The 15,310-nt window shown below is 33.8% G+C and overlaps 1 protein-coding gene across 25 annotated transcripts in view; it reads right to left on the reverse strand.

The window, feature by feature from the left end:
- FER (FER tyrosine kinase) overlaps positions 1 to 15,310 on the reverse strand; it is a 160,468-nt gene that overhangs the window by 76,980 nt on the left and 68,178 nt on the right. For 20 of the 25 annotated variants that reach the window (XR_010353706.1, XR_010353707.1, XR_010353708.1 and 17 more), the window contains 2 exons: positions 7,281 to 7,373; positions 672 to 875 (listed from right to left, as the gene is read on the reverse strand). Coding sequence is in view for 21 of the 25 variants with exons in the window: in XM_064404888.1 (XP_064260958.1) it covers positions 672 to 875; positions 7,281 to 7,373 (297 nt within the window). In the remaining 4 variants the exon portion in view is untranslated. Of the gene's footprint in view, positions 1 to 671; positions 876 to 3,247; positions 3,416 to 6,283; positions 6,673 to 6,988; positions 7,199 to 7,280; positions 7,374 to 15,310 lie in introns of those variants that run through there. The other 5 variants (XM_064404907.1, XR_010353709.1, XM_064404910.1 and 2 more) reach the window with 5 other exon arrangements.

The following is a 15,310-nucleotide window of genomic DNA, read 5'->3' on the forward strand; positions in this document are numbered from 1 at the left end:
AAAATACATTAAAAAATCAAGCAAGTCATTCAGAAGAATAAAAAACTCCACACTGTAAAAAGGTAGATAATAATTAATATATTGTTCATTAAGTCATCAATTTTTCCTCAGAGCAAGGTGGGGGTCAATTCTGGTCCTTAGAAGCATACACACTGTGCAACATCCAAAAGTGTTTGTGTTATACTGAACAAAACAATTACCACAGGACTAAAAAGAAAAGAGACATCACAAGTGCAACAGGGACTTCAATTCCCATGTGTATAAAAACCAACACAGATTATTTTCTTCTACATGGCTGTTTCAATTTTTCAGGAAGATGCAGTGGGATCTTTACAATCTGAATTAGAAATAGCCTAATTTGCACCAGCTATGAAAATGGGTAACCAAATAATCAATAACCAAATGTAAATGCATAAATAAAGAGTAACAATTTCCACATTTGAAAACATCTACAGAAATATCTTGGCTTTTCAGTATAAGACAAAAGATACTGAATAACCTGATACTTCATACTTTTCCTTTGTTTCCCAGAATGGCCTTTACCCCTAATTTCAGCACTGATGGTAATATTTCTAACAGCTTTCATATTTGCACATAAAGGCTAAATCCATTTGCTATAGTAAACTATGTAGATCCTATATTGAATATTCAGTACTATATCAGAGACGTACATCAGCATATTGTATGATAAAGTGTCTCCGTTGTCCATCTGAAAACACAGAAAGGACATATTCACCAGGTTTCCCGTGGCTCTCTCGCACCAAGAAATCTCCTTGCTGTTTTAACAGCTCCTGGGCTTCTATTCTTGGAATTGCACCATGATACCAGTCTTGCTCAGCCAATGGTTTCTCAGTGGTTGAGATTACATCAAAGAACTTGGGAAAAATATTGAAGAAAAATGTTACTATAATAGCACACTTTTAGAGTTCACTTGTACATTAAAACAATCACAAACAACAATAATTTCTCTTTTATGTATCAAAATTAGATACATACAAAGAGACATACACACAAGATCAAGGCTCTTACACTTCCACAAAAGCTTATTGATCACTCTATTTTCTGTTTACCTGAAAAATCAATATATCAAAAGCAGACGTTTAAGGAATCATCCATAAACCATTCAATATTTTTTATCTGGCTTGTTATTTTTTGTAAGCCATACCGACTAACTCTTTCTCACACATTCTGACATGCTGTTAACAATTGAAAATTCATAATTTCTCTATCCAGACAGAAACTTCTTAGACGCAAAACCATAATATACTGACTTATACAAATCACCTGAACTGGATAAACTGTTTTCACAGAATTTATCAATTGCATCCCAAATCAATTAATCATTATGAGCCTTTTTTCCTAGCATGTACCCTGTAGTGCAGAGTACACACTTGGGTGTAGTGTTCTCATGAACTCTATAGTAAGACACAAAGATTGCAAGGAATTGTTTTCACTACATGGAATTGGCTGCAAATGAAAGCTACTAGCTGTAAGTGGAAGCTCATGAGTTTTAATCTATGATTTCACACATTAATTTTAACATGCCTACATTATTTTAAAAAACACTTTAGAAAAGTGTTTTTTAAAGAAAAAGAAAACTTTATATTTTGTCACTGACCACTTAATATTTATTTGTTATGGGTAGGAAGGCAATCCCTCATTTAAGCTGTATGTAATTCAAAAGCAATGCCAGAGCTCATAGAAATTCTCACAGACAGAGTGGTAAAGCTCTGAACAACATGACACAGAGCATACTGTGAGTAGAACAGGCATGTGAATGTTCCCCAGCCTCCTGAATTGCACCTAGGTAACAGCATAGAGATCTACGTCTCAGTGAAGGACAATCAAACATGCAAGCATTCTGAATTAACCTCTGCTATTGCTCTGCCCTGATAACAACCCAGGCTGGAGGCCATCTGTACATTTAAGTTCCTTCTCAGAAGATACTTCAGTAGTACCTCACCTAGTCCAAAAAATACTAGGAATGGTCTCGGACTCTGAGAGTGGAAATGAGCAGACCAGAGAACAGGAATCTACACAGGAATTCTTGTTTCGAAATATCTGCAATTCTTTAGTGTTTGCATACATTTTTATCAATTAAAAAAATATCATTGTTGGCTTCTGGTTGCCTAAGTTATACCTCAAAGGACCAGTTCAGTCCTTTGTCATGATCCTTGGTCAGGATCTTGATGGAAAACCGGAGAACATATTTAAGAACCTGACAGACCCTTGTGTTCTCAGATATTAACAGACAAAGAGAGCATCATCATGGATGAATCTCTCAGCAAGGAGAATTTCAGACCTGAGATTTGAAACAAGCACTATAACAAATAGGCTGATCACTAGAAAGAGCGTGCTCTGTTACAGAGTCAGAGATAGGAAGTACTATGTAAGAAATAACTACAGCTTGAACAGAAATTGCACAGAGATTTTAGAGGCAAAAGCTGTACTCCAAGGTTAAACGTTTATCAGCACAATGAGCTGCTAAAACGCAGAGATATTGACTGGCCAAGAAGGTAGTCATAACTTTCAATTTCATCAACAGTTAAAAAACATCCCAGGTGAAAACTGCTCACCACTGTTAAATGACATTAGGAGATTTTCTTTCACAAATTTCTAAAAGAAAGAGAAAAGCTTTCAAAATGTTAGACAATGTTATTTACTTAAACATTTATTTCAAGTAAATATTTTATGTATTTATTTATTTATTCAAAGATTCTGAGCTTGACTTGAAAGAAAACCTAGACCTCTGTTATGTTCAGAGCAGCAAACCCTTTAACAGGAGCAGATTCCTCCTTGAGAGGGAATGCTTCTAAGGATAAAAGGACAGTATAGGGTTGCTAATCTACTTCATGGCCTTCATGAAAGAAAGTTTTAAAAAAACCAACCTGACATGCAATTTATTTTATAGCTTAGAAACAAAGCCACCAGACTGTCTGCTTATGTACAAACCAGGTGCGGGCTGAGGCATCATTCAGACAATCAGTATAAAATCCCAAAACAAAGCATCTTAAGAGCCTTTATGACAGATAAAGAGTTTATGGAATGAAAACAGAGCATTTTAGACATAGATAACAATGGCATTGTCTATCACTCTATCACAAATTTTCCCTCTCTTTGAAATTTCATTGAAGTATTACTTATTACTTCAGGAAGAAACAGTGAAAGAAAGAAGTGAAAGAAGTGAAAGAACAGTGAAGAAATTACATGGAGTCTTCCCTGTTGATTGTGCTCCACTTTACCTTACCTTTACTTTTTATCATATCAAGATGGTTTTTCTGATGAAGAAAGCAGCAATTGTTCTTGTCTTGAGTGTTATTAAAATCACATTATTTTTATGAACAAGTCTTCTGATTCCAACATATTTCCTCTGTGATATAATATTGACCCTAACTGGCTATAGAATAAAACATGGCTGAAAGGCCAGAAAAAAAGAATACCAATGCAGGATATATATCTACTTTAATATTGATTTCAACTCAGTTTACCACAATTAGTACTAATATTTCTACTACATTTTATAGTTAGAATTAGAAGATAGATTAGTCTTTGAGGAAAACGGAGGAGGGAAGAAAAGCTACCTGCACAAAATGAAATTCCCACCTCTTTAAACTCTACTTAAATCAGCCAGCAAGTTGATATGACAAGTTTATATTCTAGGCCTTAATGTTTTACAATGTCATTTGGGGAATGGATCTCTTGCTTACTTGTATGTACACTTATAGAAGCACTCAATGATTCAATAGTCTAAAGGAAGAAACATTGCTTCTAGGAGTTTTGTTGTTAATTTTGCTGGAATGTAACAATAATTAACCAAACTGTGCAGAAAAAAGGAACTCACACTAAAAATTTCAACTCTCCCTCTCCCCAACTTTTTGGGGTTTTTTCCTACCTTTAAGATTTCCACTGTCCTTTAAGATTTCCATTTATTGTCATATTTCACTCAGATTATTGGGTGGTGCTGGGGGCGGGGTGTGCTCTTATATATTTTTTAGAAGCGTGAACTTTTTCTTCTACAAGGAGATGGCCTCATGTATTTCATCATGCTCCTCACGCATCTAGTACTGTCCTCTTTACTTATACTGAGCCCTTTTCTCTCACCCTGCTTAACACTATATTAAAACATATGCTCTTCTCCGAGAGTAAAAAGAAGCAGTCCTCAGCTGCTTCCCTTATTTCAACAAAAAAACTGATCAAACAGCAGTGTGTTATTTTTAACTCAAAGAAATGTATAATATTCCTGCATGTGCACTAACAATTAAATAAAAATAATAATGGGGATGATATTTTATTACACTAATAACGTGGTCAGTATTGTATTTTTGTATATATTCTGAATGCAAATGTTCAGTAATGCCTTATTTTCCATCTTTAAGCAAAGAAAACATTTTTTCAAGGTATTTTTTCTCTCATAGTGTAAAAGAGTAGCACTGACACAAGTGAATGCAAAGCAATACATTTAAAGTTGATAATTTGAGACAATACCCTATGGAATATGCCGTCTCTGTGTACCTGGCTCATTCCCACATGCTAATAGTACACCATCAGAAACAAGCATTAATTCCACCTATTATCCTATAAACAGTAAAAAAATCCTATAAACAATAGCAGATGTTTGTGCCAAGCTCAAATGTCTAATACAAAAAAAAAATATGTAGCACGGCAGAAGCTGGCATTCATGATGCAATTTGTTCAGACTCTTCATTCAGATTATTCACAGCATTTCATGACTGGTACATGAAAGTTACCCCCATGGTTTTGTTTCCTCGCCTCCTCTGATTAAACTTACATCTCTTGCTGTTATAGAAAATTGGCTTTCATTTTGTCCCAAAAAACCTACCTGAATCCTTAGCCCTGTTTCTTTCTCTTCAAATGACACATTTTCCCTATATTAGCTTCTCATTCTGAGAGCATATATAGAATTTCAGTGTCAACACACAAAAACTCCTGCCTACTTTTAGAATGGCAGTTTCCCCATGACTTTTTCCACATGATGTACAAAAAATTAGTTCTCTCCAATTTATACAAACAAAACCCAATTTATCCCACCAATTAAAAATTTCTAAAGTTTTAATATATTTAAAAATTAAATACATAGAAATACTTTGAAAACTTTAAATGCTTAAAACAAATAATTTGAAAACAGGTAGGTAAGATCACATTTTAGACTAGACTATATGAGAAGATCAGTACTGGTCCTTTTCCAAATCTGCTCTGACATCCTTTTTGTACTGGTCTATCTATTTTAAAGAAATAAATTTTTTAAAATGTATGTTAATATTACTTTATAATACACACTCAATAATAATTTTTAGTATTTTGTTGACGGATAATAAGTTTTAAGTATCAATTTATATATTTAGCAATTAAACATGCTTATGTAGTTGTCAGCAGGAAACAGCTGACCACATTTAATAGCTAAGTACTAATTTGTGAAACAAATTTGAACTGTATACATATGGTCAGCTTTTCTAACACACACAAAATCACTAAATCAAAATAGAAAGCAAAACTGAAAATTGGCTAGAAATTTATATATTCTAATTCTGAAGTAATTTAGGTGTAATTTAAGCAACAGGTAATCAAGATTGCACTTGTTACTCAGATTTTACTTTCTGGCTCAAATGAACCAATGCCAATCTTACTTCTTCCAAATATATTCCAAGGTTTCACCAATCATATCTACCACAAATCTACAGACGGATTTACATCAGCTTCCATGGAATGAAATCAGAGTGTGGTACATAGACTATTTAAAATGACACTTTAAGCCAATTAAGATTTTGACATTGACTTTCCCCGATTTAATCTAAGCATTTTATTTCCATCTTCCTCTTGAGATTTTTTTTCTCTTCCAATTTTTCTCTGAAGTAATTTCAGGTAGGTTTTTTTCTGGGGTTTGTAGATGCTTTTTGGTTTATTTTGAAGTCATAAGCTTTATAATACATAGAAACAGATGAATGCTGTGTCTCACCTACATAAAGACCAGAGGTCACAGAAATACACATTTTAATTGGTTTTTAATACGAAATGCTGATTTTTACCACAACTAGGACTTTAATAAAATGAAGATCACAACAATGTGGAAATTTTGTTTAACATCAAAGATACTTTAATATTTTAGCGAGGTTTTTCTTGTTACATTTCAAATGCCATGCAACTTTCATGTTTGTCAGAGGAAAAGCCTTTGTACCCTAATTTTATCTCATGATTGTATTTATTTTTCTATTCCTTCATCACTATGTACAGTTGTCCTCTGTATATATATGTATCTTTACACATATGTAATTTTTATCTCTTCCACCCATTCTGAATACTATCTAGCTTAAATATGGTTTGCTGTGTCTGTTAATGGGTCCTTGGATGCAATCCTGCAGCATAAAATAAAAGACGCATTGCTTCTGAAGTTTTCTCAAGAATGCTACTTTGAGCTTGTATTTTAGGTGGCAAGATCACAATTAAAAGGCTATTTTAAACTATTTTAAAAACTTCACCCAACTTTCTTCAAGTTTTTTCTTTTGCTCGGTTTTTGAGTTGTTGTTTTGGTTTGATTTTAAGTTGGGAGCATTATGGTGATCACATGTTCCACTTCAAGAAAAAGGCAGAAGGTTTTTAAGTACAATCTGATGCATCCACAAGTAGGTGCTTAAGGATTCTAACTAATCTTGCAAGCTACCACATGAAAAAAACAGAAGGAAATACAAAAGTAAAACAAACAAGAACATTTGTCCAGCAATTACAAAATTTTAACAAAAGCTAACTATATCTCAGAGATACTCAACAGCCATTTTTAGTGAGGTTTTAAGCAAGATTACTTATAGTAAATTAAATAGTACCAGCAGTAGTAGCAATAGTAACAATATGCTTATACATTGAAGCTTTTTATAAAAAAATATGGTAATACAATTATTGCAACAATTGTACAAATTTGTAAAACACGTGTGTCCATCTAACCTAATACAGATTATTATCATATAGTGCATTTCAAGAAAATCAGCCTTGTTGGGAAGAATATTCTGAACAATATAGCACCACTCTGGGAGCTGCAAAGAACATACAAACTGATTCTCCTGAAGTGGGACAAGTTGTTCTGACATACCATTGTATCATGATATTATTTTGCATGCTGATCAGTCAGAACAGTGTTTATATGCTATAATTTTAACGTAATTGTTGTCCATTCAGATGGAAATGCATGCTGTTTCAAGGAAAAAGAAATCTTATTTAAGCTGAAAAAATAACAGAATATATTCCAACACTACAGTATTGGTACTACTTACCGATGATGAACCCAACATGGATTTTGGAGACCTTATAATTCCAGCTATGGAATGACGTATAGTGTCAAATCTTGACACTTTATCCTTCTTGTCCTAGGAGAAAGGCCAGAATCTTTAGTGAAAAAAGCAAATCTACAGGATCACTGATTTATTGGAAAATGTACCATATAGAATACTGAATTTTATGGAAATAAAGGATAGGGGTTGAACTGCTACTGATACAAGCTAGGAAGTGTCAGAATCAGCAGGATTAAACAAAATTTAACCACTTACAAATTCTGTATTTCCTAAAATACTTTGTGCAAATACTTCAACTATAAAGAAAACTGAAATTCTTTTATATTCCAAAAACAAGAGACTCAACTCTCAGTTCTCCTGAAATACCTCAAATTTTAAAGGGACAATGATTTGAAAATATGTAATAAAACTCCCCACATAGTAAAAACTCTATATATGTGCATTATCCTTACTTAAAGGACATCCTTACTTTCTCTTTTTTAACAGGCCTTTCTCTAACAACAGACTACCTATAAATATTAGCACCCATTGGTGCAAGTAACAGAAGCCATTTCTCTTCTGGCATTACTGTAAACCGTACGTGCCACTGTCACTTCTGACAAGCCACTGTCTGTATTTAAAATTCTGCAAGAATAGGGCTGTGGCTGGAACACAAACAGCCTTTAAGCATCTCTAATTCAGCAGAAGTCAATATAAATTCCAAGGTCTCAAAAGCTGACTTAGTCCGAAGACTATACTTTTCTTCATCTCTTATTATCAGCTCTCAAATAAATAACAACCTTAAAAAAAAAAGTATTTTAATATGGACAAACTGAGTTTATTACTTGTAAACCACGTTCAGAAACAGCCAAGGTACTCTGAAGCAGAAAAATCACACATTAACAACCTCATTCTAATTTGCTTTACGTTAACTAAACTGTAAAAAACTGATAATGAAGAGAGACTACAACTGTTTGCCAGTGTTACAAAGAAAAATTGCTTTCAAGTTTCCACCTTTGACAGAAGAAATCAAAGACCTCATATTGTAAGAAATGCAGCTTCAGTTTATTCCAGGACTTCCCAACAAGCAATAAATCTGCACACCAAATTTAGCAGTCTCTGAAAATTATTTCCAAATAGAGTTTATTTTGCAAGATACAGGTTAAATGCTCTCTTAGCAAAATAATGCCATTCATTTGGTAGCAGAAGTCTGCAATTTGCCTTAATTTGTACACTAGTGAATAAAAGAGTGCAATAACCAGCCAAATTGTGAAAACTCTAATAGGGAGTGTATCTGTCACAGAAATACTCATTAACTATGTGTCCACTTACCCATCAGTTACATTTTTATACATTTTATCAGACTCAAATATTGTCATATACTAAATAATTTAATTTTAGTAAAATAACTCTGTGCTGAAACCTTATTTTTATTCTTATGATGCTGCTGAAATAAACTGCTTGCACCAAAAAAATCCCAAAAAACCCTAAAAAAATCAACCAACGAACCAAAAAAACCAAAAAACCACCACAGAAAAACCCAACAACAAAAAACCAAAGAAACCCAAACAAAAAACCTCATTAACAACTAAGACACAAATTCTACATTAGCTTGCATGATGGTTGTGGAGTAATCCACTCCACACATCTCTTCAGAAGCCAGCCATGACATTTAACACCAATTAAATGTATACTTCTTACATAACAGGAGAAAATAAGTTACCAAAAGATGCACAAACCCTACTTCCCTTCCCACAACCAAAACTCAAGAGCTCCCTTGCTAGTGGACACTAACAGCATGCTTATCTAGCAACAGCAACAAATTACAAGTAAGGTTCTACATTTACCAATTTCTCATTAACAAAAAAATATTAACAAGAAGGAGCTTTTTTGACTCAAAATATCAGACTCAACTTTGATAAGCACCACTGAATGACATACAGAGGCAAACTGTTGCATTAAATAGAGCGAGTATTGAAATCTGCATTTAAGGGATAAACTTTGTTCAAAATGTAGTACATGTCCTGTTCCAACTGCAGCTCTTTTATAAACATTATTTAGCATTCCCACAGTTCTTTCCCCTGACATATTGAAACGAGTCTATATCTTACAGCAATGAAGATTCAGAAATTGCACAGCAGGCATAATCAAACATATGACAAAACACAACTGTAGCCAGTACTGAGTTTATTTATTCCACTCAAGTATTTTTAGGGCAACCAAGATAACACTAAAGAGATACAACAGCAGTATTCTTGTGACTTTTTTTGCCATTGCCCAGCAGTGTGCCTTAGAAGGAACTACTTCATCTTGCAGGAAACCTGTTTTTCACTCAGAATATTATATAAATCCATATAAAGGGATTTTTTTAATGCACATTAAGTATATATTTTTTTCTAAACTGGTGTAAAACTGCAACACAGAACACCCCATCTACTTTTTAAATGTATGTATTTATGTACATATGTGTGTATTATCTCACTAGTTAAATCAGGGTGTTATTTTAAGTTTGATTTACAAAATAAAAGCAAATACACATCACAGCTATCTTTCAATGATCTCTTCCCAGCCACATCAAATTTTGAACCTCTCAGTCAAGACACTCCCAATTCCACAAAGGATTCAGTAGCTGAAAGGATTATTTCAGAATATTAGGTAATTTAAAATTTCTGAAGGAACCTAGCAGAGAGCAGAGGCACTATTCACTCAGAAAGTCCATTACAATTCTACACAGTGCTCATTCCAACAGACATCATGTCACCAAACAAAACAAACATGCCAAATATGTAGTCATGACAAAAGTTTCAAAGTTGTAAGACATGTGACTGTCAGACTAATTAACCTGAGCTAGACACTGGAAAGGTACTAGGAATCTGCTTCACGGAAGCTATAGAGAGCATTATGGAGTATTACACTTACTAGCACACACAATGCAGCTACTAAAGCATACTAGCTAATTCAGTTTCATTTCCGCTCAAATTAATTAGTTTCAGAGACACCAAGGAAATGGTAGCATGATACCTCAATTCTTATTTTATACAACACCAATTTCACTAGAAAGCAAACTAACCTGTAGATCATAGTATTTTATGCAATAACTGAATTATTACAGAAAAAATTGTACTCTACCATTAAGAAGCTATATGTATGCAAATACAAGCGGTCATTAGAAAACATTTTAACCTATTTCTTTAAGTGTGTTTAAACACACCTGTGTAATGAGAACATATAATAAAAAAATTATGAAAAATGCATGACTGACATTTCCCTTTTTAGGACTAGCCATGTTTTTAACGACTTCCCAGAATGAATTTAAATTAACTATATCATAAACTAGATATAACAGGTAGAGGATATCATCACATTTAATAATGATAGGCTGTGGGAGCCATCCCACTCACACCATTGAGATGCCCAGAGCCTGGGGTAGGCAGGCAGGTCAGCAGGAGAACACCTGAAAGAGCCAGATACAAGGTCCGCTTCGTTGGGAGCCCACCAGAATGCCTGTATGCTGACAGCAGACAGCAGGAGAGTAAACAGGAAGAACTGGAGATGTGCTCACACTTTCATGGCTGTAACCTTACTGTTATCACTAAAGCATGGTGGGGCAGCTCCTATGGAGTGTCAGAACAATAGGATGCAAGGCTGCTCAGTTTTCCATCCTTCCTAAGAGGGGAAAAAGATCACTTCAGCTTTTTTCAAGAGATGTCACAACAGAAGACAACCATTCTGACACTCTTAATTTCCTTTCCATTCTTTCTCTTCTCACAAGAGACAGAAAGAAGAAATTAAGCATAAGAACCAAAGCAAAGGATTCAGGTCAGTTGAAAACCATGAGTGAAGCACCCGCTATTTTACTTGAGGATTTCCTCAATTGCATATTTATATACTTATATATATGGGCTTCTGTGTTTCCTATGTTCTGTTTGGGGGATCATGTGCAGCGTGAGATCCTGTGTGTTTCAGTGGATTTTTCACTACAATTTATCTTCCATGGTCATGCCCTTTAACTGATACATTTCCGCGGACAGCAAGTCTCTCATTTGCCAAACACACAGTCCTGTCACTGAGCACAACCACTGCAAATCTTAACAACGTATGAGAAATAAAACAATATACCCAGCAGAGTGACACAATCAAAAAGACAGATCAGATGAGTCATAGTCACAACAGTATTTTCAATGAACATAGGCAAGAAAAAGCAACAGGAAAAAAAGATTTTGCTTAAATTGAACTGTGTGATGTAAAAGCCCAGAAGAGTTTTTTAGCTGTATAAATCCAGGACTAGGGCTGTATTTTAGATGTTACTATAAAAGAAAAATAGTCTATACTCTTTTTAGAAAAGCAATGAAGTAAAGAGCTGGAGATAGATCTAAGATAAAGATAAAATAAAATAAATGCTTCTGAGAGACAGGTAAATATTAACACTACCAATCAAAGGTGGAAGATTATCAGCAACAGACAAAGGACAATGCAGCATATATTGAATATTCCTAAAACACTAGTCAGCCATGTATGTACAGTGATATAAATAAGCTCATACTCTAATATTATTCCGTTCAAAAAAAAAAAAAAAGCCTCACGAGTCAGATGTGAACTGTCCACATGGATACAGAAGTTGAACGTGGGCTTGCAAATTACATCACAAAACCTTCACAGAAAACATAGAGGAAATGTGATGATGACTCTACAAGTCAAAGAGAAAATGCTCTCAAAAGAAAAGGGATTTCAATGAAAAGAACATAATCAGTGATATCTGAAAGATGAGAGTGATAGCACTGATTCTCTAATTTGGTGAGGGAACTGGTCCTCAGATATTTTGATAAAAACTCAGTAGGATACAAGGGCTCTAAGATAAATTTAGACAGGGAAATTTCAGCAGCTACTGCAAACGATATGTTCAATGAACATACAGATGAAACAGGCATCTGCCAGAGTAATCAATACAGTTTTTGCAAAGTGAATGCTAGCTTCCTTTCTTGTTTGAAGATACACATTCCCTGATGAAAAAGGTGCTGAACAACATTAATCTCAAAGCTTTAAATTTAGACAATGGGTAGAACAAGGAATATTTTTGAGGTCTATGTAAGTATAGAGTGAGAATGAAGTTTTGTCATTTACAAGCAAAAACTCTTCAAAATAGAGAAAATAACTTTCTGAAAATTATCACTTCAGCAGTGGAGATTAGAAGTTATAAAGGAGTGGCCCCAAAAGCATGTCATAAACTTATACAGTGACAATAACTATGGCCTGCCAATTCATGAGTGAATATACTAACCACAAAAATCTTCGAACATCTGTTTTACAGCTTTAGCATTTACTGAAAGAGACATAAATGCTGACATATTAAAATTTGAGCAGACAGCAGAACATGGCAAATACCCCCAAAAGCATATCACTTGGTTTCAAAAAGAAGACTAATCTTGTTCCTCAAAACACCGTTCTCTGTTTTTTAATTTTTTTCTTTTGGTCCCATTTATGACAAAACTAAGTATCTCAGAAAGACCACATGTAGAAAACCAGATAAAGAATTATGACATCTTTACAAAAAAACACAGAGTATTTTAAATTATTAATATGGCACTCACACATGAAAAGAGCTGCTGGTTGGATATGAGATGATTACTTGAGTTGAGTAGATCATCTCTTTGGAGTCCCTTTCCAGGAATTATAATATGCATTTTCTTAGTTTACTATTGCAGATATCTAGAACTGTATAGAACCATGTAGATATAACAGTTATAAAAAAAATTAAACATTCAAAGCTAATTAAAAATATCTCAAGTACACAGTGAAACCAGTTAAACAACTTAGGTATTCAAAAATCACTTTATGATAAGGCAGTATTTTCTGTTTTAAACACCTTCTAAAGCAGCAGAAATGATGCATAGTTGATGTACACATATTATAAAACACTGCACTGGATGCAAATTAATGTTACCTATCCTGAATTGCAGGGGGTAGCCTGAAAAACAAAACTTACTAGTGTGAAATTTGATAACTGTTATAATTTCTCAGACCAAAAGCATATCCTAGACTATGCCAGTGGAGTAATAACCTGTAAGAAAAAGAGAATGGCAGCTCTTCAGAGCAGGTCTTTGTCCTCTGAGGATCTGTAGTATAAGATCAGCCTTATTAGTTAAGGTCTGGATGTTTCTACATGCAACAGTCAAGGAAGGATTTTCCTTTCATATTTTTTAACTGTTTTCTGAATCTATATAACTTATTACAATGCCCCACTGTAGCAACCAGTTGCACAAGTTAATTACACATTTTTGAAGAATATGTTTCTGTGCTTTTTTTGAATCATTTGCCTACTGTGGTTATTTGATGAGCCCTACTTCTTGTTTTTGCAAAGACAGAGAACAGTCATTATTCCTTATTCACTTCCCCCATGTATCCCCACACACCTTTATGACATTCCCTTCATTGCACTTCTGAAGTCTGTAAAGCCCAATCTGCTTATTCACTAATTCTACAGAAGCTCCTCCACATATCTGAGCATTATTATTTCGTTCTTCTGAATTCTCCTACATCAGTTTTCTAATTAAGGGAGCTGAAAATACAATTGGTTACATGAAGCCAAACTCTTCTGTGGTACATAGCAAAAGGATAGTTTGCATTAAGAAAAACTAGTTAGATACTGAAAAAAAACAAAAATCTCACAATGAGGACGACAGTGATTATATACGGAAACAGGTTTCCCAGAGGGACTTCCATCACTGGAGCTGCTAGAACCTCAACATGCACAAGGCATTTTGCAGATTGGTATAACATTAAAGATGGCTCTGCTCTGAGCAACAAGCAGGACCAGATGGACCCCTGATATATTTTCCAATTTAAATTATTCTGCAGTTCTATGGTATTTGGGAAGCAGGTGCACATCAATTAATACAGCAACATAATGTTTTTCTGATCTCTTCTTTCTTCTTTTCCTGAAAATTTCTGGCATGCTTTTTGGTTTTGATCACTTCTAGTAACTTGATCTCTTCAAGAACATTTAAACCTTATTTTGAGTGTTAACTTAAAAGTTATTAATGGTATATGTTAAATCAGGCAGTGTTACTACAGGCTGGTCTACAGGAACGTAGTAACACAATATTATGTTAATATTAGAATAATATTAATATAATTAATAATATAATAATATGATATACAATATATAATATAATATAATACATTATATCATATTAACATATAATATTAACATAATATAATAATATATACAATTTGTAAAAAGTTCAGGAATTTAACTTGTAATCAAAAACATTTGTTTTCTTTCAAAATAAAGTTTTTTCCTCTTATGATTACTTTTATGTATTTCATTCCTTATATTTCAGATTTTAAAGTTACAACAGAGGCTATAGAGTAATTTTTTTTTCCAGAAAAACAGCAGCAAGAAAAAATATTAAGCAAGAGTCTGGTGAAATATTTGGTAACAAAAACCTGAAAAATCTTTGGCAGATTTTACCTAGTAAAGGTTTGGCTATCAGCAAACACTCTGTGTAAATAGGTTAATTTTTAAAAAATAATTATGAATACTACAATATGATTGACACTTTTCTTTTTTGAACCCCTATCTCTAATAACAGAATGTACAGTTAAGTTGTCTGCTCTGTTTTCTGCCTTAATTAAGACTTTCAGAAGACTAATTTTTCAAGCTACATATGAAATGTCAGGGAAATGTCACCTTCATCTTTTAAATAATTAGTAAATCTTCCAAACAGACCAACATGTATCAAATGTCTTAACAAAAGTTGAGCACCTCTTAATGGGGGTTAGACATAATGTTTCCAGAAACACAGTACATGTTAACTCTTATATACGCCTAACAGCATTTTTATTTTTAAAAAGATGATATTTGGATTTCACCAAATTATCATCAAGAATGTCAACAGCTCTCTAGAGAAAAATGACTAAATGTACCTCAACACCTAAGCTGAGGCTCTGAGATCTTGTATAAAAACTGGTTTTGTGGAAGGAAAAAGTAATCAGTCAAGGACTAATGCAGTTTAATGACTGTATCTCTACAC

This window comes from Passer domesticus, chromosome Z, assembly GCF_036417665.1.
Source record: "Passer domesticus isolate bPasDom1 chromosome Z, bPasDom1.hap1, whole genome shotgun sequence".
In the NCBI taxonomy this organism is placed as follows: domain Eukaryota; kingdom Metazoa; phylum Chordata; class Aves; order Passeriformes; family Passeridae; genus Passer; species Passer domesticus.